Here is a 25,055-nt window from a genome sequence, read left to right as displayed (position 1 = left end):
TAGACAAAGTGATAGGTAAAGGTAAACCAGCTGCATATATGTGAACACTGATTTAATTTTTTTTTAATGTTGTTATTGAAATGGTGGCTAGAATCGATATATCAGGTGGCCAAGCAATAGCAGTAGTTGTTTATCAAATGCCGACAGTTTTCAGACATTAATTTATCACGAAATCTCAACTGTCATTAATGTTAATTCCCTAGAATTGGAAAGCAGGCAAGAAGCAATAGAGCTTTATATAGAGATACTATTTGTCATGGGTGTGCCATGTGAAACACATTAGCAATGATTGTGTCATGGAACGTAAGGCATTATTTTAGACTCTGACTGTGAAACCAGTTGGATACAAGACGAAGGTTACAATGAGTTTGTGCCGAGCACTGTTGAAAACGTGCTAGAATTACTCAGAAATACAATGTCAATTTCAAGATAACAAATTTAAGACCTTCTGGCTTCAGTCCGCGGCCCCAATTGAAGCCGTACCCCAATGCGGGCCCTAGAGGAATGCAAAGAAGGTGCGGCTTAGATTCAATAATACAGGCCTACAGTATTATATTGATGAATCTTTAAAGAGGTTGACAAAGATCGCCCTTGGAAAAGTTTGGAAATACAAATTGAAGGTCAGCATGCTGTCTGACCTCTAGAATGACCCTTCTCTATAGAACAAAAAGTATACGTAGAACTGCCTCATCTGGAAACCACTGCGCGGCTCATCTCACATCTAGAGTGACTGATCTGAACCCTCCGACATGGAAAATGAGAACGAAGAAGAAGAACATTGGTAGCAAATGGCTTTCCAATGAAATAGCTGTCAAACTCTCACATAGATGGCAGACACAGTATTGAGACCCGTAAAAAAAAAATTCCGCCGCCGTCAGGTGCAATCGGCAAAAGGCAAACGATAAATCAAACCAATTTCTATTGGGCCTCATCTGTAGTTCAAACCTTGTCTGTAGCGCCACCTAAAAGTACACAACTCTTCATTAATCTTTAATGTGAACCTGCACAGTGCAACACTTGAAGAAAACTTGGCGTAGGCCTAATGTTATGTAAAAAAAAAATGTTTCTTGGTTCGCACAGAGCTTATTTCTCAAGTTTCAATATTCTAATTAAATTATTGGAAAACTGTATTACCAGCACATTGTATTTGTAAAAATGTTAAATCGAGATCCAGTTCTATTGCATAATATTCTTTTGCTGGTAAGCTAGATATTTTTAAAAAAAATCATTATATTATTATATAGTTCTAGATCTTGATTTAGAATTACGAAACTAGATCTATCTCTAGTAGATCTAGATCTATCTTGATCTAGACTCTAGATCCAGTTTCTAGATCTATATCACCAACATCATGATAATTTTGAAGCTAGAGTCAAATATAACAAACGGTTTTAATACTTGGACAAATAAGCACAGATTTGTTTTTCTTATATTAATAAAGTAGGCGCAGTGCTTGAGAGATACAAAGTTTGGCTTCCGAACGGGTGCCCGTGGTTCGAATCCTAGTGAAGACTGGGATTTTTTAATTTCGGGATCTTCGTGCGCCTCCTAGTCCACCCAGCTCTAATGGGTACCTGCCATTAGTTAAGGAATAGTAAAGGCGGTTGGTCGTTGTGCTGGCCACATGATACCCTCGTTAACTGTAAGCCACAGAAACATATGACCTTTATATCATCTGCCCTATAGACCAGGAGATCTGAAAGGGAACTTTCTTTTTTTTTTCTATATCAATGATGCAAAAAGAAGATATATCACTAAAATAATATAATTTATATTACAATCAAAGGCTGACTGGGTGTCAAAACCTCACCTAGGAGAAATGCAACTCTAACTTTTGAATTCTTCTGCCTTACGGCTATGCCCAAAAAAAATGGGAAAGGCTTTGAGAGTCAAACCTAAGGAAAACAAAAACAGGGTTCTACTTTAAGTTCTTAGATAATCAAATATAATGTTGAATATGTTCTTTCTATAACAATCTCACATTCAAATAGAAACGTTTTGGCAATAAAAAGTGAACCTATCAGACCTCTATAGTCTATACCAGTGGTCTTCAACCTATTTTGGCCTACCGCCCCTTTTTCGATTTTTTTCTTTAAAAAAAAAATCGCCAGCGCCCCCCTCTAAGAAAAACACTTATAAAGAAGCGTGAGAAGGCCAATTTGAACAAAATATCACCTATTTATTAATTTTTATGCTGTCAATAACACTTATCCCGCTTGGGAGATGACCGCATGCCAAAAGCGATTGTTGTGAACTCCTTGGCCTATGACTGACGAGCTTTGAGGTGCCCCCTCCCCCGTAAGCGCTATAAAGATTTATTCAGGCGCCATTTCGCTCTCACTGGCATAGAGAAAAGTACCTGGCAGCATTCTTTGGCAGCAGATAGCCTCTTAGAGAAACAGTAGAGCTCTTACGAAAACTGCGGGACAAACATTTGATACTCAAAGAAAAGCCATTATTGAAGACAGGCGCAAAAGACGGAAAGAAAACTTAAATAGAACACCAGCATACAACGGCTTTGTCTGCATAAATTTCGGGAAAATATGTAGGTCGCAGTTGGGTTTGCGTAGTTATGTGAAACACTGGACTCAGACGTAATCTTCGGAATTAAAGGCAAAAACAGCCAATATTATCATTATACAAAAAAATTATGTCAAATAATTTTCAGTGATTACACACAAAAATTAATTGTAAAGACTTTCTTTCAAATCCTAAGAATAGTCTCCGTTTAAATTTTTGAATATTAGGGCGTACTGTTTTTTGGTTTAATAGTAAATTTAGTTTTATTTTTTAATATAAATATTATTATTGCTGAATTCACTACAAAAAGAAATTAAGCTAATGGGAACCTTGTGCCCCATGCAGTCTGACAATATTAGAAATTTCAAGATTTAAATTAGCCAAAACAAGGCGAAGGTCTCCTCTAGTGGCTACATCCAGTCTATTTCTTTGCTTATTCATTAAGTTTGTTAAGCACTGAATCTATGTTAACAATGTATGTTTAATGAAAAGCTAAAACATAAGCCAATTTCGACTACAGTTTTGGAATTTTACTGAAACATTTAAATGCAGCCACATCTCTGTTGTGCCTCCAGGGGCGTAGCTAGGAATATCCACCGTTTTGGGGCCAGGGAGCTTGACATCTTTGGGGGCCGCTGCATTTTGCTTAATATTTAATTTAATTAATTAAAAAAGCACTAATTTGCCCCCCCCCCTTTTTTGAATGGGGACCCGTCTCCCCCCACCCTAGCTACGCCACTGTGTACCTCCTATGTTTACATTCTTTTTACTGAAGACTCCGCGTTATGAATCTATTTTTTCATGAAACTCAATTTAAACATCAGTAACAGATGTTTAATAATGGTCATTTAAATATACATATTTTAAATTTTAGAAGCGAATCTTAATTTCTTCATAGAGCATTGTTATGTGAATTGCATAGATATGGGTGTCCTTGGGCAGTAATTCATTTGTCAACAAACAAGTTATGTGAGATTCTAAAACTCTGTAAAATAGATTTAATATCTCGATAAAAGAGAAAATGATATTATCAATAAAAGTTAATCTCTTTCCTAGCAGTCGGAGGTTCATTCCATAAACATTTTTTTAAAGCCTGCTTTAAGTCATCGCCAACCGTTGAATCTTCCCATTTCTCAAAAACAAAAATTATTTAAGAGTTAAAAAAAAAACGAGCCATAACAATTAACAAACCCCTTTCGAAATCCAGCGAACTTCAGTTTACAACAAGAGTCTAACATCTTTTTCATCATTTGTTTCATAAAACTGTTGAAAGATGCGCTTATTTTCGGCATGGGTTTGTATTTTATTTACAGTTGTATAATTAGATTCAAGTAGAAATGAAATTGCGGGCTAAACTTTTCTTGTGTATCATAACACACAATGTAAATAGTGAATAGATTTGTTCTTTATTTTATACTACTAATGAAGTCATTGTAGCGTCCAACCACTGATGCTTTCCTATATGTCCTCGTAAGCTACATAACTAGACAATTTTGAAATAATATTTCATCTCTAACAAAAAAAAGTATTTTTGTGTTACATATGTTTTAAAATAAATTTAGTTTTAATCAATTTTTCAACAATATCACAAGTATTTTTAAAAAAAGCTATGCATTTTTCTAAGAAGCCATTAAAACATATCCTGCTTTGCCGTTTTTTGTTTTTAATTGTAGATTTTTATAATTGTTCATGAATATTCTTAAATTATTTTTGGAAATCGCTATATGCTCGTGAAGCGGACTTGGTTTCATAACCTCATCTTAAAATGCCATCAAATTAGAACTTACTTTTTTTCTAGTGGCAATTCACTAAATCTCAAGGAAATATTACATGACATACCAGTGAGTTTTCGTAACAACATTTTAGCAATATTTTTTTGTTTTTAAAAAGTTAAAATATTCTTTGAAATGTTACCTTTAATGTTTTTTTTGCAATTAACATTTACATATCAATATATTAACATATGTAGATAAAAAAACTATAATCTAAAAGGCGTATTACCTACTTTGTTTATCAAATCTTAAACGTTTATAAGCGCGTGATCCAAGGACAATACATACTCTACAATCATAGCAAAAGAGTAAGAATTTAAAAATAGAAAATGGGATTCCCGAACTCAATTTCTAACGCTGTTTCTGTTCTTAAATTAGAAGCAAGTTAACTATAATTTGTCTATATTTAGTTTTCCAGCTTTAATGTTGAAGAATTTTTAAATTTGTTTTGTTTCAGAGCACCTTTAGTTTCTTCTTTCCGCCTTTATGCCCAGCGCCCCCTTACCGCCCCATTTTGTGCCCAGCGCCCCCCTACCGCCCCTTTGGCTCTCAGCGCCCCCCAAAATCTCGAAAACGCCCCCTTGGGGGCGATATCGCCCCCGTTGAAGATCACTGGTCTATACAAATCGGGGCTGTTCGAGCTTTGCACTTTACTATATGTATTTTATTTATCAGCTTAGCAAATGTTCAGCAACACAAGCTAATTAAATAAATAAATAGATTATAGCTTTTGTATAGCGCTACTTTCATGCTTATAGCATGCTCAGAGCGCTATGGTCCAATCTCATTTGTGGACTAGTGGAAGTAGGTTTTTCCGTGTTGCCTTTAGGCGCTCAGTCAACACAACTCTGCTCGAGTCGGGTGTCGAACCTCGAGCCCCCTTCGTAGGTAGCCAGGTCAAGCAAAGTTCAAGCGCACGCAGCCCCCAAGTATATCAAAACGTACTATCCGGTGCAGCCCTAGAATAAAAGCACCTTGATTTCAGAGAGAGAGAAAAGAGAGAGAAAGAGAGTGATAGCAATAGGATAAAAAGCAAGAAAATGGAAGACTTAAGTAGAGGAAGAGCTTGTGAGTAATAGGTTGAGATAGATAGGGAGAAGTGAAATGAAATTCTATCAATTAAGACCTTTCGTTGATAAATGAAGAAACTTGGCTCTACCCCCGTAGGTCGCGATATGGGGACAGACTGTAAGGGATAGGTAGAGTTTAGTCTATGCAGTGAGACATTGGATAGGACGATACAGTAAAAGTTTAGTAGATACAGTGAAAGTTTGGTAGATACAGTGAAAGTTTGGTAGATACAGTGAAAGTTTGGTAGATACAGTGAAAGTTTGGTAGATTCAGCGAAAGTCTGGTAGAAACAATGAAAGATAGACCTAGATTTTGAGAAGTAAATAAATATAATGGAAAATGTTTACGTTAATTAGAGATAGGTAGAAAGTGGGATTTTTTATAAGTATATTAAGAGAGTCAAGGTGAGAGGTGAGTATAAAGAGGGAGAGAGGTGAGTAGAGAGAGAGAGAGAGAGATTTTGTGTGAGAGTAAGAGGTAAGTAGAGAGAGATTGTGTGTGAGGGTGAGAGGTGAGTCGAGAGAGAGATTGTGTGTGAGAGATGAGTAGAAAGAGATTGTGTGTGAGGGTGAGAGGTGAGTAGAGAGAGTAGGTGTGTGAGGGTGACAAGTGTGAGGTGAGTAGAGAGATTGTGTTTGAGAGTAAGAGGTGAGTAGAGAGAGTAGGTGTGTAAGAGTAAGAGGTGAGTAGAGAGAGTAGGTTTATGAGAGGTGAGTAAAGAGAGAGTAAGTGTGTGAGAGTAAGAGGTGAGTAGAGAGAGTAGGTGTGTGAGAGGTAAGTAGAGAATAGGTGTGTGAGAGTTGAGAGGTGAGTAGAGAGAGAGAGTGTGTGTGTAAAAGGTGAGAAGTGAATAGAGAAAGTAGGTGTGTGAGAGGTGAGTAGAGAGAGTAGGTGAGTGAGAGGTGAGTAGAGAGAGTAGGTGTGTGAGAGGTGAGTAGAGAGAGTAGGTGTGTGAGAGGTGAGTAGAGAGAGTAGGTGTGTGAGAGGTGAGTAGAGAGAGTAGGTGTGTGAGAGGTGAGTAGAGAGAGTAGGTGTGTGAGAGGTGAGTAGAGAGAGTAGGTGTGTGAGAGGTGAGAGGTGAGTAGAGAGAGTAGGTGTGTGAGAGGTGAGAGGTGAGTAGAGAGAGTAGGTATGTGAGAGGTGAATAGAGAGTGTAGGTGTGTGAGAGGTGAGTAGAGAGAGTAGGTGATTGAGAGGTGAGTAGAGAGAGTAGGTGTGTGAGAGGTGAGTAGAGAGAGTAGGTGTGTGAGAGGTGAGTAGAGAGAGTAGGTGTGTGATAGGTGAGTAGAGAGAGTAGGTGTGTGAGAGGTGAGTAGAGAGAGTAGGTGTGTGAGAGGTGAATAGAGAGAGTAGGTGTGTGAGAGGTGAGTAGAGAGAGTAGGTGTGTGAGAGGTGAGTAGAGAGAGTAGGTGTGTGAGAGGTGAATAGAGAGAGTAGGTGTGTGAGAGGTGAGTAGAGAGAGTAGGTGTGTGAGAGGTGATTAGAGAGAGAGAGAGATTGTTATGTAAAACTGAAATAAAAAGGGAGAGTGGAGGTGACCAAATCAAATACACTTGTTTATTGGTTTACAAAATAATACATATTTCTTGTTTTCTTTTTAACCCTCTGCACAGGTCTACTATTACCCGACGGTCCAGTCAGCCTGTAATTATGTCCCGTTTGACAAATACAATTTAGACTATTTCCGACAAGTGTACCACGACAAAATGAACATTCCTTTCAACAAACCTTTAGTTAAACTCAATACCACTAGGCAAAGGAACATATTGTCCAAGTTTAAAAAAGTGAAATGTGGTGTCTCGAGAGTTGACCCCGAGTCGACTATCATTGGAGGCCGAACTTCAAAGACCTTCCCTTGGTCTGTTTCTATCACAGATCCACATGGGGATCACTTTTGTGGAGGTGTATTGATCGCCTCGGACTGGGTTCTGACAGCAGCTCACTGTCTGGTCTTAACAAACCCGATACTTGTGGTCGACAAGAATCATCGAGATGCTCTTCGCATGATACCTCACCCTGACTACATGCAAGCCGCTATAGGCAATGATATCGCTTTAATTCAATTGGACTCCCCGGTGTGCTCTGTAGATGACCTCAACCCTGTTTGCTTGCCTTTGGAGGACTACCTATTCATCAAGACCAGTGTCTGTTACATTACTGGATGGGGCATAGAAGATTTGAAAACGCATCGCGCGCCCAGTAACTTAAAACAGTTACAAGTATTTCTCCTCGACCAGAGCATTTGCGCGTACTTACACGCTGCAATTCCAAACATTATAGACGAAAGGAGTATATGCATGGATTTAGGAGATGATACCACCTCAGGACCATGCCAAGGAGATTCAGGAGGACCCTTACAGTGCAAAGTTGGAACAAGGTTTTATGTAGCTGGAGTTATCAGCATCGCTGCAGAAAACTGCTCAGCGACATCTTATCCTCCCTATGCCACAAGAGTCGCTTTTTACACTGAGTGGATCCTGAAGACTTTGACCGAGAACGGTGGTGTGTCAATGTGTTAAACGTTTTTTAGTATTTTGCTTCGAAAATCAAAACAATGTATAATTACTGAATTCAATGAATCTTAAAAACTTATAGGAAATTATATGTGCATACTAACTTACAATGTTCCAGTACTGCAGGATACCATGTGACTGATTCGTGTGCCTGCCACATTGTCAACTGAAGAAGGTATAACTAATTTGTGCTTGATTATATTTTTTGCTGCTTACTACATCAATTTCAGAAAAAAACCGATGGGAAATACTAGACTATATCACCGTCTGGAACAGAAGATAATTCCTTATATTCCTTAAGCAGTTTCTATTAACTATTTTGAACTGAATCGATTTAGATTTATTGTTTGATTATGTTGTTGGAAAACAGTTTGACATGGTTATTTAGCGTAGGTCTATATATAAAGGCTAATAAATTTCTAGGTTAAAAATCAATAAGCTCTTTTTTTTCTCTTTTTTTAAAATATGTTACTAATTTATCTAAAATAAGATACATTCTAATTTTAATGATTCTCTTATCATTGGTTTTAAATTAATTCTGTTTTGAATCTATACATTTTGTTGTAGTAAAAAGCCAGTATTCTCAAAATTTTTCAGTCTAAGGTATTTCTTAAAGCATTATACCAGTCAACGATCATCATTTTTATTAATGTCCCCATTACACTGACAGTAGGACAACCCTGTCTCTTTAGACTTTTTTATTGCTTGCAATGGGTCTCTTGAAATATTTCATAACACTAGAGATTTTATTTTTCTTCAATTTTTCTCTACAATCAAGCAAAATAGTTGGATTTAACAGACATGTATGTCAAGAATGAGAATATTGAGAATATTATATTTGAAGGATGAAATTATCAACAAAAACCATCAACTAGTTACAGCTGCTGAATGTAGATGTGGGTGTCGGGAATATTGCTGTAGGGTGCACTACAACAAAGGGTTTAAAGTGAGAGTTTCGACTTTCTTTCCTTGAAACTGAGAGCCGAATGAACTACAGCATTTAGTACAGACACCAATTATGACATTAATAAACACTAATTAGAGATGCTAGTCTGTCTTGCAATTATATAGGATGGGTTTGTTTTTTAGCGTAACACTTTTGAAAAAGTCTATTTTAGTATGTGTAGTAGTAAGAATTGCTATTATTTGATACGCAAATACGTACTAGTAAAGACAGACAATATCTGGACTTACTTGCTGTCGTCTTATTGGATTTTATATGATCTGCTAAAAATATGATTTCATTTCATTATATCTGTTGTCCTCTGATCTCGCTAGGTGTTATTGAGTGTAATGGGAAAGACGTCTCTCCTTTCATTCAAACTTCTAAGTTCGTCTTCATTTTTAACGACCCTCCACAAAGGGAACAGCCGCTATACATTTTTAAAGTCTTTCTGTCCATTCGTCCCTCTGTCATGTGAAAATTTAAATTACTAAACAAAACAAAAAAACAATTATGTAATATCAAATTTCTTGATATTTAGCAGCTTGCAAAGCTTGATTATAACAGATTTTTCTTTTAAAAGCATTTTAAAAATTATTTAAGCCATTTTTTAAAAAATAAAAATACGACATACATTTAAAACAATTCATAAACGTAAGGGAGTTAATAGTGGCTCACAAAATGGTGAAATCAGTCAGGGTATAGATTACAACGAACAACTTTTGAAACTCATTGTGTATTGGGGATTCGGCTCATCTAGACTACATTGTTTCACTACTTTAAAGAAGAGCATTATGACATACTTATGCAAGACTTATTAACTTAGAGCAGGGATTCTCAGCCAGTGGGTCGCGACCCCTCCGAGGGTCCAATGACTATTTTCCAGAAGTCGCCTAAGACCAACGGAAAAATAGATGTTTTGTCTAAAAAAAACTTAACATCGAGCAAAACATGTCATGGGTAGCTACATTTTTTTTACTACATTTGTCATTTCAGAATAAATGTTGCAAACAACTGAATTAGAATCACTCCAAACTTCTATTCTCGCAGCATAAGTGTTTGTAACAGTTTAAATGACTGTTCATCAGACAGTGTGTCGAGATAGACCATTGCGGATTCAGTTCCATGGGGAAGATTTACTCACGTAATTGGAAACCACATCCGTTTATAATTAGTAGTAGACCATCAAGTTATAGTCTTTGCTAGAAAAGGTTTTGTTATGGAACTACCCTTGAAAATGATCGTTAAGAAAGGAAAATATAATGACGATTTTAGACTTACTTCAATAGTTAAAGCAAGAACTAAGAAACCACAATGAGTCATTTTGTAACGACGTTCTATTATCAGAATCAATGAATCTGAAGAAACTGAAAGTCATTTTGATATTAACAACGACATACAGTATTGGAAATGTCAAGAAGCCCCAAACTTGACTGCTGGCAAATACAATCAACAAAACATAGCAGTCGTTGAACTGTTGAAGCTTCTTATTTGGTGTCATATTTTTTTACCTTTTTTTATCTATCCCTTAGTCTGTTGGACCGTTGGGGCACCACGCAAGATTTGTCGACCGTCTTTCTCCATTCCTCTCTGTCCCTTGCCCTAGCCAGAACCTCTTTCAATGGTAGGCTTTTCATCGCTTTCTCTGTCTGCCTCTTCTTCTTTCCTCTGGTACAGTTCCCTCAAGGAAGGTCTTTGCGAGCCCCGAAGACTTTGTAATAAGGCCATAGTGTACCGATTAGGCGATAACTGAGTAAATGTTAACTAGCTTCAAGCTTATTTAAAGAATATTTAAGCTTTACAAATATTTTTCTACGTAAATCTAATATAGATTAAATCTAGATACTAGATCTAGAAATAGATCAAGATCTAGACTGATCTAGATGTCCATATAATAATATCAATAAAATAATCACAAAACTATGCTGGTCAATTTGTTAACTATGTACGTTCAGAAAGCTGACAGCTACAAAATCACGGCTTCGATACCCGGTTTGAACCAAATATTTTTTAAAGTAATTATTTTTAATATTTTACTATAACTTTCTTTACATAGTATAATCGAAGCATTGTCTTTTCTAAAAACATCTATTATTTTTAATGTTTTCTTGCTAACATTCTAAGCTTGTTTTAAAAGTCTAATTCCTAGTGGTAGTACATTGTCAATGATTATTGCTGAATTTTCTTGTTCGTCAATAAACAGTACATCTTGAAATAATGATGATTATTATCAGCATTGTTATCTGTTTGATATGAGAATGGGCTTCTGTTTCCAGTAGAAGTACATATCTGTACGACACCTTTTGTTTTTAAATTTACTTTTGTCTTACGTATCAATAATGTATTTTCACCATCTCAAAAAAAATGTATTTATCCCTTTGTATGTAATTAAAAATGAGGTGAGGTGGCTGAGGGGTAAAGCGCTTGGCTTCCGAACCGGAGGCCGGGATTCAAATCCTGGTGAAGACTGGGATTTTTAATTTCGGAATCTTCGGGCGCCTCTGAGTCCACCCAGCTCTAATGGGTATCTGACATTAGTTGGGGAAAAGTAAAGACGGTTGGTCGTTGTGTTGGCCACATGACACCCTCGTTAACAGTAGACCACTGAAACAGATGACCTTTACATCATCTGCCCTATAGACCACAAGGTCTGGAAAGAGGAACTTTACTTCTTTTTATGTAATTGAAACGCAAGCAAGTTGGCGTATTGATCACGTGGTTTTTATAGGTCTTAATTTAGAACTCTCACAAACACTTATACATATATTACATTGGTATTTTAACTGCAGACCTGTACTGTGTTCAACATAAAAAAAGCAAATATTCTTATGTGTTTATTGAATGAACTCAGAGACAGAAAAACATAAAGAACAGAGCTAAAATTTCATACTATTCTATCAGTAGAGGAAATAAAGAAACTACTATACATTTTCTAAAAGGAACTACACAATTAGAGAAATTGCTTCATTAAAAGATGAATTATCGCGACAAGGCAGAATGACTAGCACTAATGGGGAAGTCAGAATCTTTAAACGCACAAAGATGTAAAACATGTACATATAGTACTTAAATACTTTAATACAGTGAAACATCCAGAAGTATTTCTAAAATATGTAATAAAAAAATAATGCATGTCATGTAGTATCTCTATAGACTGGAAGACATGTTACCTTTTACATAAAACTTTTTAAAAATAAAAGTTTGTAAATAATCATGAAGCGATGAAGATACAAAGGTCATTGTACATTCAGGAGCATTACAATTGTAGCGGTTCATAGCTTTAAAACTGGTGTTTATCTTGTACAGTATAGAACACAGCCGAGTGTTAAACACTGACTTTAAACACTTAACTTTTAAAAGCATTTTATTCAAATAATGTCATTTGTTTTTATATTACCCTTAGAGATATGTATTACATCACAACAAAACAAAGAGCATTGCCATCTTTTCTTATGCCCATACAAATTAAATCTAAACTCTTCTAAAGTTTATGAAACAAACTAAAATACAACGTCATTATATTTTACTCTTCTTCTAATTGACCACATTATTATATTTCTTGTTTGTAGCCTAAAATCTGGAACCTAAAGAGAATAAATGAATATAATACGAACACACAGCTCTTACAAGTCATGTAATAGCGTCACTAATATTTGTTCAATTAAAACATAGACGCAGAAATAGATTTCAAAAAAAAGATGGGTACCACATATTGTATAAAATCCAAAATAAAATAAGTCGGGTATTATTGTATGTACAGGTCAACTAGAAAGTAAACACTTAGCACAAAGTGCTATCACACGTAAGGTATCACAATTGTTTAGATCTAGGTTAACAGAAATATGTAAAGCAGGAACTGTTCCAAGAACACCAGAGGGACAGATTTGTGAAGTATGAAAGTTGATGTGTGCTACATGTACCGCTCATTACAGTTCTACAGGTTTGAGAACCACTAACGAATTTCTAGACTCGGAGGAGATTCGAATGATACTTAAAAATTCATTTGCCATAAATTAAATAAGTATGAATTGAAATTGACTAATTAAATAATGCCTATGAAATCATAGCGACTTAAAAGCCTTTCAAGTAACTTAAGTTGATAAGTGTTTTGTTCTCTATTTGACTTGGAAATGCAATGTTTCCCTAAATGACTTGTACATGGAAAACCTTTTTTTATAAATATATTACTGTTTGTATTTATTTAATTTAAATTATAACATCATTGAATAGTGTCATTGATTTTAAAAAAGAATTTTTTTTCTATTTTGTAGCAAATTAGGTTTCCTGTGTCTTAACCTAATTAAACATGTTATGAACACTAAAAAAAATGTTTCCTTCAGCAAACGGCAGCTTTTCTCACTTCAAAGTTGCCACTGTTGTTGCATGTTATTTGTAGTAGGTAAAGGTGATCTCTTTACAATATATATCCTCAGCATCCCATAATAGATGCCGCAACAGTTTATGTTTTGACTGTTTCGAAGATCCTTCAGAAATGAAAGCCTTGTCAAACATGTTTAGAAAGGCAGGGTTCAAACTCGGTACGTTTTGATGGCATTCCAATGTGCTAACGACACGATCAGGCAGCTTCAATGTTAAAATGATAAGTAAACAAGATTTTATTTCGGCGCGAAAAAATAACAAAACTCTCCCCAGAAAAAAAAAATTTTCTTCATGTTTTGAAAGGGAGCAGACTCAAGCTTTGTATTCACTACAGTATGAAACTTGAAAATAGAAAAGAATACAATGAATAAATGTCTAAATGTCCTATTGTCAAGAATGCATTACAATTTTCAAACATGGAACACATGTATAGAACAGAATTCACATGTATAGAATGAAATGTAGCGGATTATTTAAAAGTGTATCTAATTAACCATGAACGTTTGCATAGTGGCTACAAAAGAGATGATAGTATTAAATTGATTATATTATATAGGCTACAAATTTACAGTGTTAAAAGTAATTATTAAATTGAGTATTTAGTATTTACAATTAATAATTAATTCATAAAGTCGTCAGTCGATGTCTGTGTGAAAACGTATTGTGCATACATGAGAGAGAGAGAGAGAGAGCGAGGAATAGATAGATATATAGATAGATAGATAGATAGATAGATAGATAGATAGATAGATAGATAGATAGATAGATAGATAGATAGATAAACAGATAGTAAGATAGATAGATAGATAATACAGATAGTAAGATAGATAGATAGATAGATAGATAGATAGATAGATAGATATATAGATAGATAGATAGATAGATAGATAGATAGATAGATAGATCGATAGATAGATAGATAGATCGATAGATAGATAGATAGATAGATAGATAGATAGATAGATAGATAGATAGATAGATAGATAGACAAAAGAACAAAAGAAAGAACAAAGACGGACTGTACGTTTTTAAACTGGCCAGCACACATAGTATCCATGCTCGTTTGACACAGAGAAGACTACCCTCCTGCCAGAAAGAAGAATTCTAAAACCGTACTCAATGTTGAGCTGGAGGTAGGAGCCTGACCCGATGGACGCCCTAGATTAACCTACAGAGATGTCTGCAATCAAGAACTTAAGGCTAGAGGCATGAAAGAAAATATGTGGGAGCTAATCTCACAAAATCGGACAGCATGGAGACAGACTGAACGTGCTGGTATGAAAGAAGGGCTGAAGACAAAAGAATGAGAAAGAGAGATGCCCTGTCAGCTAACCCTAACAACAGATGCTTTCAAATGCACTAACTGTGGCAAACTTTGCTGCTCCAGAGAGCTGCCCTGTCAGCTAACCCTAACAACAGTTGCTTTCAAATGCACTAACTGTGGCAAACTTTGCTGCTCCAGAGACATGCCCTGTCAGCTAACCCTAACAATAGATGCTTTCAAATGCACTAACTGTGGCAAACTTGGCTGCTCCAGAGAGAAGCCCTGTCAGCTAACCCTACAACAGATGCTTTCAAATGCACTAACTGTGGCAAACTTGGCTGCTCCAGAGAGATGCCCTGTAAGCTAGTTCTAACAACAGATGCTTTCAAATGCACTAACTGTCGCAAACTTTGCTGCTCCAGAGAGATGCCCTGTCAGCTAACCCTAACAACAGATGCTTTCAAATGCATTAACTGTGGCAAACTTTGCTGCTCCAGAGAGATGCCCTGTCAGCTAACCCTATAACAGATGCTTTCAAATGCACTAACTGTGGCAAACTTTGCTGCTCCAGTGAGATGCCCTGTAGGCTAACCCTATAACAGATGCTTTCAAATGCACTAACTGTGGCAAACTTTGCTGCTCCAGAGAGCTGCTCTGTCAGCTAACCCTACAACAGATGCTTTTACATGCACTAATTGTAGCAAATTTTGCTGCTCCAGAGAGCTACCCTGGCAGCTAACCCTACAACAGATGCTTTTACATGCACTAATTGTAGCATACTTTGCTGCTTGTTTAGTTAAATCTGATTCTGACCGGACTCAAGTCTGACCGTTGCTCAGTCTTACAGTAATTAAACAAGTCTAAATAGTTCTTATTGTTACTGCAAGTCAAAAGACAAAAGACAAAGTAATACACAAACAAACTAGTGAAATACAAACAAGTGATTTCAACTCCCCCAAGAAAATGGTGAATGATCACAGCAAAAAGAAAAACAAAACAATCATGCATAAGGCGTGAACATGTTCATGAAGTTATAGGCAATGTCCAGGCAGAGGGCAAGCTTTACTATTAGGCATTTATTTAGGCACTTCGACAGTTAACATTAAAAAATGTCATTTACATTTCCTGTTTAAACGAAATCATTTCTGCCAAAGTGAGTCACTTCCATGACATTTTTTTAATAACCTTGTTACATGACTTTCAGTAATAGTTAGTGTTGCCTATGTTAATCATTTAATAATATTAGCATTGCTTATGCTCTTTACGGTAATTGATAACTTTAGTAAAAAAAAAACACTTCTTCGTTTAAACAGAAAAGTATGATACTATATTAACTGTCATCATCATACAGCATAGAAATATATTCAATAACGAAAGTTACAATGTTACTGTTTCCATCGAAAAGATCAGGCAACTCACTAGCTAGATCTATCTTCATCCTGAAACAACATAATCAAGAGCATAAGATTCAAAGTATGGTACAGCACAGCAAGCCAGGCTCTTGATCCTTGAATTTGTCCCTTCCACCTTTGACCTTTAGGTCTGCGCTGATCAGTGGAGATTTTTCAGACTTTTTGGTTATGGGCACCCCTTCTGAAGAAACAGCCTGTAAATACATTTTAAAAAATAAATGTTTAAATATTTTATTTAAAAGAAAATGTAATGCAGACTTTTATTGCGCATTGCCGAAGACAGCGCAAACAAAGATAAAGACAACTTAAAAAAGTCCCAGGCGGACGATGGCTCTGCATCGGATGATACAAAAATGAAAGTCACAAGTAGGTATCCTTAATTACGCCAACAATTGCACTTATTTTTAATCGTTGGATAGGAAGACAATATCTATATTGTACAATTTGAATAGCTGTGTCTTGGTGGTCTCATTTTAATAATAAAAAAAAAATAATTAAGTTCTATAGCACTGTTTACGAGCCTAATGCAGAACTTCAGGAACATAAAAATATGAAATGGAGCACACAAATAAAAACAAACGGTCAACAAGATTTATGGCATTAAAGTTTTCATTTTCCCAGCTCCACGCGGGAGAGACGTCGCTGAGCCTTAATCTAGGCTTTCAGAGGACTTTCCAATTAATTCTCTTCTAAATTATTTGACGTTTTGCAAATTTTAACCTACTGGCCATCTAATCATTTTAGTGATCAGACATCTCAGAGAGTCGAGCTTGATATTGTCCAGACAACCCAGCTCTCTTTTCCAGTAGCGAACTTTTGAATCTGTTCCAACAACATGTTCTCAGGGGCATATAACCCTGATTGTCTAACTTAAAGATATAATAGTTCTATGTATAATGTATATGATGCTGGTGCCTCAACAACAAAAAAAAATACTCTAAACAGGACGGTAATTCGTTTAAGATCTGATTTCTTATCCAGTCTTGACAATGAGTCAATGACATGCGTAAATGTAAAATGCTATGATTATTGTTATGCGGTAGGTAAGAATTAAAAATCTGTGTAATGCTGTGTACGTTTCTTAAAACCTTTGTACAGTTTCACAACAGTTGTATTTAGAGGACATCACGATTTCGACCAATAATGGCCAAATATGTGAAATTCAATATTACGCCCCCAGGTTAAAGTCGCATTAGTACAAGAGTAAACATTAGCAACCAGTTATAAATGACCAAACATAAGCGTTCAGATTATGAAGAAATTGACAATAAGACTATAATTGTAGTATTAGTATTAAACAACGTATAAAAAGTACTTATAATGAAAACAACCGCTAAATCACTGCCATATATCTCAATATTGCAAGATTGAACTCTTTCTCATTTTTATAATATTTATTAACCAATAATTAATTAACTCAGTGTTTCTCAAACTGTGGCCCGCTCACCCCAGGGATCCACGAAACATTCGAAGGGGGTCGCAGAAAGATGAAAGTTTTATATAATGAGAATAGCTTCTTCATTGAATGAATTTTCATTAGGTGTCCTTGGGCAAATTTTAGCTATGTAAAGGGGTCCCTGGATTATAAAAAGTTTGAGAACCTCTAAATAACAAATGTTTAATTTTTAAATGATTCATGTATTCTCTTCGACAGTGAATTATTGCGCTATGTTTAAACTTGAACCGGGAAGGGGGAGAATTAACGTGTACAAGATTTGTACCTGACGGACAGTGTGAGTTAAAGATATGTTTTTTAAGAAAGTCCATAGCTCCAGTGAACACAAGAAATATCCAAAACCACTGCGAGACTGTAGTGGTCGTCACCTACTCCATCCAACCAAAACACTCAATAATCATTCACAAATAGTCAACTTGTCATACGGAATATACAAAACATTCTTATCTCATGCTATGAATTACTTGTATTGAAACTAGTTTTAAAGTTGTATGCTTATCTTTGTATATATTGTTATGACTGCCATGCGCACCGCCATCCAAGATAGTGCAGAAAGAAGGTGCGCACTATCAGTGATCAGACAAGTCGGATGTTGACATAAGAGAAAAACGATTTCCGCCCAAGTAGAGAGCCAATATGGAGATGCTGTACTCAAGGCAGATGCCCCTTTGTGTTTGTCATGTCTCCGTGTAAATAAACGTCTATGTCCTCGTTGAGTTGCCTCGCTTAAGTCATTACAATTGGTCTCAGAAGTGGGATTATAGGTGACTCAACGAGAGGAGGTAGGATTCTAGCACAATGGCATCTTTGAAACAACTAGACCAGCTTTTAGTTAAAGAGCTAAGGCAGGAACTTCGTTACAGACGCCTGAAGCTTGGAGGTAGCAAGGAGGTGCTTACAGCTCGTCTCCGGCAAGCCCTAATTGATGAAGACGAAGATCCGGAGACCTACCTATTTGAAATTGAACCGGAGATTTATGAGCTTATTGGCAAGATAAATGAAGGTATTGATGCATTGTGTGAAAAAATTAACAGTATGGGGAACAAGGTAGATAAAATGGTGTCTCGATTGAAAGAAGGAGTAGACTCATTGGTAAAGGAGCAGTTGCCTGTAGACTCGTTGGTAAAGAAGTTGCGTGGTCAAGACTGTGGCTGCCCAAACAGTGATGACGGAGACGCTGGGGATTTGAGCGCCGTCTGTGTCTGTGTTGTGGGCAAGTCTTATGGTTGTGACTTTCAAGACGAGAAACGTGATGGCGATTGCTGTGATGATCTCAACGAGATGTACCAAATCGAAGGGAAAGAGACAAATGAAGAAACTGAAGACTGTTACGTGCCTGAAGCGTTTGTTCCTGTTGTACCTGTTACCAGTACCTTAACTGAAGTCTGTTATGTGCCTGAAGCGTTTGTTCCTGTTGTACCTGTTACCAGTACCTTAACTGAAGTCTGTTATGTGCCTGAAGCGTTTGTTCCTGTTGTACCTGTTACCAGTACCTTAACTGAAGTCTGCTATGTCCCTGAAGCGTTTGTTCCTGTTGTACCTGTTACCAGTACCTTAACTGAAGTCTGCTATGTCCCTGAAGCGTTTGCTCCTGTTGTACCTGTTACCAGTACCTCAATGAGCCGGACAGATGAAGACAACGTTGGGTCTGCGTCTAAGCCGGTTGCATTCAGAGGTTTAGCATGAACTGTACGTGCGGCGCATCACACATAGAATTTAGATGCCAAGAAAACCACCAACAGGGCATATGTACTTCTACCATCATCATCGACATTGGCATAGATGAATGTCAATCAAACCACTCTAAATCTGAGCTGTCAAGAGGAAGACATTATCCATTTGAACCTGCAAAGACCTATATTCTGGACGTGAGACTGTTATCTGAGGATGACTGCGGTGCATTGGACTTTGTTTGCAACGTGGCTGCATGTGAACCTGCAGCTCCCTTGAGAGGCGTCTGTCGTGAAGGTCTGCTGAGACAGCGTGTCCGATCAACGTCTGTGCTGAAGAAAACAGTGCCCGACACTATCTCTTTGTGTGGCAAACGGCCACGTCATCATCGCAACAACAGCCTGGTCAACTGGAGAAGGAGAAAGCGGCACTGGAGGAAAACAATGCGGATGGCTTCGTGGGGAACACGCTCCCTGCCGCCCGTGGCTCCCACTGATCGACCTCCACCTGAACTGTCAAACCTCAGCTGCAGTGTTTCTTTTCGGGACGAAAAGTGCTAAGACGGGGGCAATGTTATGACTTTGCCATGCGCACCGCCATCCAAGATAGTGCAGAAAGAAGGTACGCACTATCAGTGATCAGACAAGTCGGATGTTGACATAAGAGACAAACGATTTCCGCCCAAGTAGAGAGCCAATATGGAGATGCTGTACTCAAGGCAGATGCCCCTTTGTGTTTGTCATGTCTCCGTGTAAATAAACGTCAATGTTCTCGTTGAGTTGCCTCGTTTAAGTTATTACAATATTTTAAATTTTATCTTTAAAAAAGTTTTATTTCATGCACCGTTAGTTAAACTTATGTACAGTAGCAAAGATAAACTCGACATTGTACATTTAATTCTAATTATTTTAATAAAAATGTCTCAACTCGTAGCTTAAATTTTTAAACAAAAATTGGATCTTTGAATCGACTTTAATGTTAATTAAGATTTCTAAACATTTGTCTATTTTGGATGACGAGTTGGCGACCACTGACTTAACAGTAAATAGGCATGGTATATAAATGAAACCACATAAATCGCTGGATTGATTGTATACTGAATTTGAGTGGGGGAGGTGCTATTATTTTCAAAACCTTAACTCCATGTAAACCATAACCATATTTATAAGTATATATATATATATATATATATATATATATATATATATATATATATATATATATATATATATATAGAGAGAGAGAGAGAGAGAGAGAGAGAGAGACAGAGAGAGAGAGAGAGAGCAGTGTTTTTAAAAATATGCTGGTGTAAGCCCTTAGCCCTCCCATCGGGGTTCGCCATGACGCCAAGAGTTTTCTTGCATTCTTAGAAAAACAAACACAAACTTCTGACTTTATCAATCTAATCTATTCTAATAGAAAAGTTAGATCAAATGAAGTGAAATACATTAAGGGAATATTGGTGTGTGATGTTATATATTGAAGAAGTAGATCTAGATCTGGACTAGATCGTAAGAGTTCGTACAAGCAGCTGACGCTGTCAAAATCACCAGTTCAATACCCAGATATGAGCCAAACATTTTTTAAATTAATTTGTTTATATATAATTTTATTTTCAGTTGTCTAATGGAAATATTGTTTTAAAAAAAGTATTTTTAATGTTTTTCTTGTTTTACATTGTATAATTGGGAGGTCATTTGTCCTTTTATATAAATTGTTTTGTAGCACCAAAAAAAGCTTTTTAAAATGTAAGTTATATAAATGTGAACCTGATAGTCCTCCAGCGGTTCGTTGTCTATAGCCTTCGTATTGCTCTTTGTAAATTCATCTTCCACTGGCTCATTTTGTAATGGATCTGTTAGAACCTTTTAGAGGTAAATCAATATCCAAATATAATAGATAATCAGTAACTGTAGGTCAAGAACAATGAGATTTATCTTTTTTTACATCTTTCATTCACTAGCGGATCCAGAACTTTGGAGTGGGGGGGGGGCGATTTTTTTCCAAACCCTAACCCTAACGCCCAGTAAACCCTAACCCTATGCATAAACGTGTGTACAGAACACACACACACACATATATATATATATATATATATATACATGAGAATTTTAAAAAGCAGCATTTCTCAACCTTCGGCGAAAAAGTGGGGCAACGCTATAAGGTTCCCTAGTGGGGTTTGGGGCAAAGCCCCGACGCCAAAAGCGTTTTCTTGCATTCTTCACTGAAGAAACGCATTCTCCTGACATCTACAGCTCATCATTCATCAATGAAGTTCGGGGCGAAGCCCCGACGACAAAAGCATTTTCTTGTATTCTCCTGACATCTAAAGCTTATTATTCATCAATGGAGTTCGGGGCGAAGCCCCGACGACAAAAGCGTTTTCTTGCGTTCTTCACTACAGAAACGCATTCTCCTGACATCTAAAGCTTATTATTCATCAACGGAGTTCGGGGCGAAGCCCCGACGCCAAAAGCGTTTTCTTCTATTCTTCACTGCAGAAACGCATTCTCCTGACATCCACAGCTCATCATTCATTAATGAAGTTCGGGGCAAAGCCCCGACGACAAAAGCATTTCTTCTATTCTTCACTACTGAAAAGCATTCTCCTGACATCTACGCTTATTATTCATCAATGGAGTTCGGGGCTTCGCCCCGACGCCAAAAGCATTTTCTTGCATTCTTCACTGCAAAAACGCATTTTCCTGACATCTACAGCTCATTATTCATCAATGGAGTTCGGGGCGAAGCCTGAAAAGACAAAAGCGTTTTCTTGCATTCTTCACTGCAGAAACGCATTTTCCTGACATCTACAGCCCATTATTCATCAATGAAGTTCGGGGCGAAGCCCCTACGCCAAAAGCGTTTTATGGCATTTTTCACTGCAGAAACGCATTCTCCTGACCTAAAGGTCATTATTCATACTATTAAAAAAAAGGACCTTTTGAATAATATTGTACTTGAAAGATATTCTAATATGAATTTATAGGCCCTTAATACATTGCAAATAAAACCGATTTGTTCCTTGAAAAGATAAGATACCCCACATATTTAGATTTTGGCTTTGAGGATCGCCGCCGAAAAAAAATTATTCGATAAATAATATTCAATAACATTGTAGTATAAGTTGTGAGTTATAGTCCCAAATTTATTTAACTAGAAAAATATCCGATTGAGTAAAGGTTTGGAAAAGGCGACTATAAATGTATTATTTTCGGTTTAGAACTCATCTCAATCATGATTCTTATACTGAAAAATTTCGTTTGAATTCTAACTTTTCCAATGCAAAGTCTTTCTTAAAATAATTATGATAAATTAATGTGAAATAACATAGACTCTGGAAATGGGAGGGGCGGTAGAATGAAAACGATTAATCCTCGCTCCTTTAATAATTTCTGCTGCTAAAGATTGCATTTGGCATTAAAGAATACAAAAAAAAAAATGTAGGGCGACTCGATATAAGAATTTAATTTATAGTATATATAGATTATATTAGTGAAAGATGTTTCACATTTTGTAATTTCTAAACTATAATACTAAAAGAAAAAGTATTGGTTTGTCCGATGGTGGAAATGCAATTGCATATATCGCCCTTCCCACCTGGTGCAACCCTTTTTCATTTAAATTTACTAATGATAAAATTTGAGATTAGAGTATGGTACGACATAATATACAATGGGTTCACATATCAATACGTAGTTTATATTATATAGATATTCAACTAATTTTGTTCACAAACTATGATTCTCCATAAAAATAGGACCACCCCCCCCCCACTCAGAGGGCTAGAGTGGGAAGGGCAGTACATGCAATCGCCCTCCCCCCAACCCACCGAATCGACTAAGATACCAGAAAGGGAGCGACATAATATAAAATTTATAGATTAATTCAACTAATTTTGTTCACAAACTATGATTTCTCCATAAAAGTAGGACCGCCCCCCCACTCAAATGGTTTAGGTGGGAAGGGCAGTAGAGGTATTCGCCCCCCCCCCCCCAAACGGTAAACAGGGAACGACATAATATAAAGATCGGTTAAAATATCAATAACAAGTTTTAATCATATAGATATTTAATTGATTCTGTTAGCAAGCTGTAATTTCTACAAATAAATTGGACCGCCCCACCCACTCGAAAGTGTATGGGGGGGGGGGGGCGGGATTGATACCATTGCCCCCTCCCGACCCCACCAAATCGGTCAACATACTAGAGGAGGGGGCGAAATAATAAAAAAATAGGTTGAAATATAAATAATTAGTATATATTATTAACATAAGTAATAAATTTGTATACAAATTGTGTGAATTCTATACTAAAATTCGTCCGCCCCCCCCTTTGGGGGGGTCGGCCGAGTGGGGGGGGGGCGATCGCCCCTACCGCCCCCCCTCCCTGGATCCGCCAGTGCTTTCATTCCACCTTTGATACTACGGTATAAGTAGACATAAATATAAAATTGCGAGATTAAGAAAAAAAAAGCATATAAAATTCTGACATAACAGGTAACTAAACTAATAATACAACTTTTTTTTATTTAGAAAAATTTTGATCATTTGATTTTTTATGTTAACATCTAAACATATTTTTTCAGTTGTTTAAGAAAGCGACATCATTGTAGTCTTTTTTAATTTGGGCGAGGGGATATTCAATTAAAAAAAAATTCCAAATATTTCCCAGAACCCTTATCTTTTTTTTTACAAAGATTATATAAACTCGTTATATCTTTCTGTTTGGTACACATTTTGTACACTATATTTCTCCCACTTCCCATTCTCAGATAAAGTTGAATCATTGCACATATATTCATTGTCGATGACTACACAAACTTTCAAAAAATTATTCAATTAGCTAATTAATTAGTGTAATTAATAATTAATTATTTTTATTTAATATATAAAGTAGAAAGTAAGGCGTATGTATGTATGTATGTGTGTATGTATGTATGTATGTCCCCATATAGAAATCAAAACCGTTTGACCGATCTTGATAAAACTTGGAAGAAATGTTCCTTGAGTACTAACTTAGACCGTAGTGTATGTATTGTAGCCCTAAAGCAAACTTAAGACCCTCAAAAAAAAAAGTTGACCGACCATATTAAAGCCAAATTATTAAATGGATCTAGGCTTTGTTTACAATGTTGACATGAGAAAATCTAAAGGATTTAGATCTAGATCTAATTTTAATAACTACACTTTGCACATATAGTTTTTTACTTTGACACATAAAAATAAAAAATATAGTCTATTGATTTCATTATTTAATAAAATAAATAATAATAAAATTAACCTTCAATTTTGTATTTCAAAAACATTTTTACATAAATTCGTTCCATATATTTGCGAATTCAGAACGTCCTGGCTTACTTTATAATCCCATTCATTTAACAAATCGGGTTAACCCGTTTTAATTGTACTTTATATCCTATTCATCTATCGCTCCTTTCGTTTTTAATAGATATGAATGTATCGGCGTCGGGTGAACCCATTTTCGTAGCTAAAGAGAAAAACTTGAAAGGATCATTAGCTAAGTTTAACTTACATCTAAATCCAATCCACTAGATTAGTAAACACAAACTAAGACCCGAAGGCCGCGGGTAATGTCAGGCTAGTTTCATATAAAAATGGAAGTAAATCTTCCATTATATGTCATTAATGGTGCTGTTCTTTCTATTTTATAAGCTTTCTAATTTATTTTTGTTGATCTTTTTTTTTTGCTTGTTGATCACTTCATTGTGTGTGTGTGTGTGTATGTGTGTGTGTGTGTGTGTGTGTATGTGTGTGTGTGTGTGTGTGTATGTGTGTGTGTGTGTATGTATATATATATATATATATATATATATATATATATATATATATATATATATATATATATATATATACTATAAAGTAGAATGTGAGGTGTATGTATGTGACTTATAGACATCAAAACCGCTTGACCAATCTTGATAAAACTTGGCAGGAATGTTTCTTGGGTACCAACTTAGACCTTAGTGTATGTATTGTAGCCCTAAAACAAACTTAAGACCCTAAAAATAAATAAAGTTGTCCGACTCTATTA

At 36.2% G+C, this 25,055-nt stretch overlaps 2 protein-coding genes across 2 annotated transcripts in view; one reads left to right on the top strand and one right to left on the bottom strand.

Moving 5' to 3' along the window:
* Positions 1–1,008: 1,008 nt before the first annotated feature.
* LOC106054757 (tryptase-2-like) lies at positions 1,009–8,308 on the top strand. The gene is made up of 2 exons (XM_013210769.2): positions 1,009–1,200; positions 6,977–8,308. Exons 1-2 carry the CDS (start codon positions 1,156–1,158, stop codon positions 7,880–7,882), a joined length of 951 nt encoding a protein of 316 aa, XP_013066223.2. The 5' UTR covers positions 1,009–1,155; the 3' UTR covers positions 7,883–8,308.
* Positions 8,309–11,638: 3,330 nt separating this feature from the next.
* Positions 11,639–25,055, bottom strand: part of LOC106054755 (DNA ligase 1-like) — a 30,351-nt gene continuing 16,934 nt past the window's right edge. The window contains exons 5-6 of the mRNA XM_056026026.1: positions 20,772–20,867; positions 11,639–16,069 (exon numbers count right to left, since the gene is read on the bottom strand). Of these exons, the coding sequence (XP_055882001.1) occupies positions 15,932–16,069; positions 20,772–20,867 (234 nt within the window). The 3' untranslated portion in view covers positions 11,639–15,931. The remainder of the gene's footprint in view (positions 16,070–20,771; positions 20,868–25,055) is intronic.

Source organism: Biomphalaria glabrata, chromosome 4, assembly GCF_947242115.1.
Source record: "Biomphalaria glabrata chromosome 4, xgBioGlab47.1, whole genome shotgun sequence".
NCBI lineage: Eukaryota > Metazoa > Mollusca > Gastropoda > Planorbidae > Biomphalaria > Biomphalaria glabrata.
This window is presented reverse-complemented; position numbering and strand designations above follow the sequence as displayed.

Coding starts and splice junctions, on each gene's coding strand:
- LOC106054757 (XM_013210769.2), top strand. CDS start 1,156: ATGTTAAATCGAGATCCAGTTCTATTGCATAATATTCTTTTGCTG. Junction 1,201..6,976: donor TGCATAATATTCTTTTGCTG/GTAAGCTAGATA, acceptor CCCTCTGCACAG/GTCTACTATTACCCGACGGT.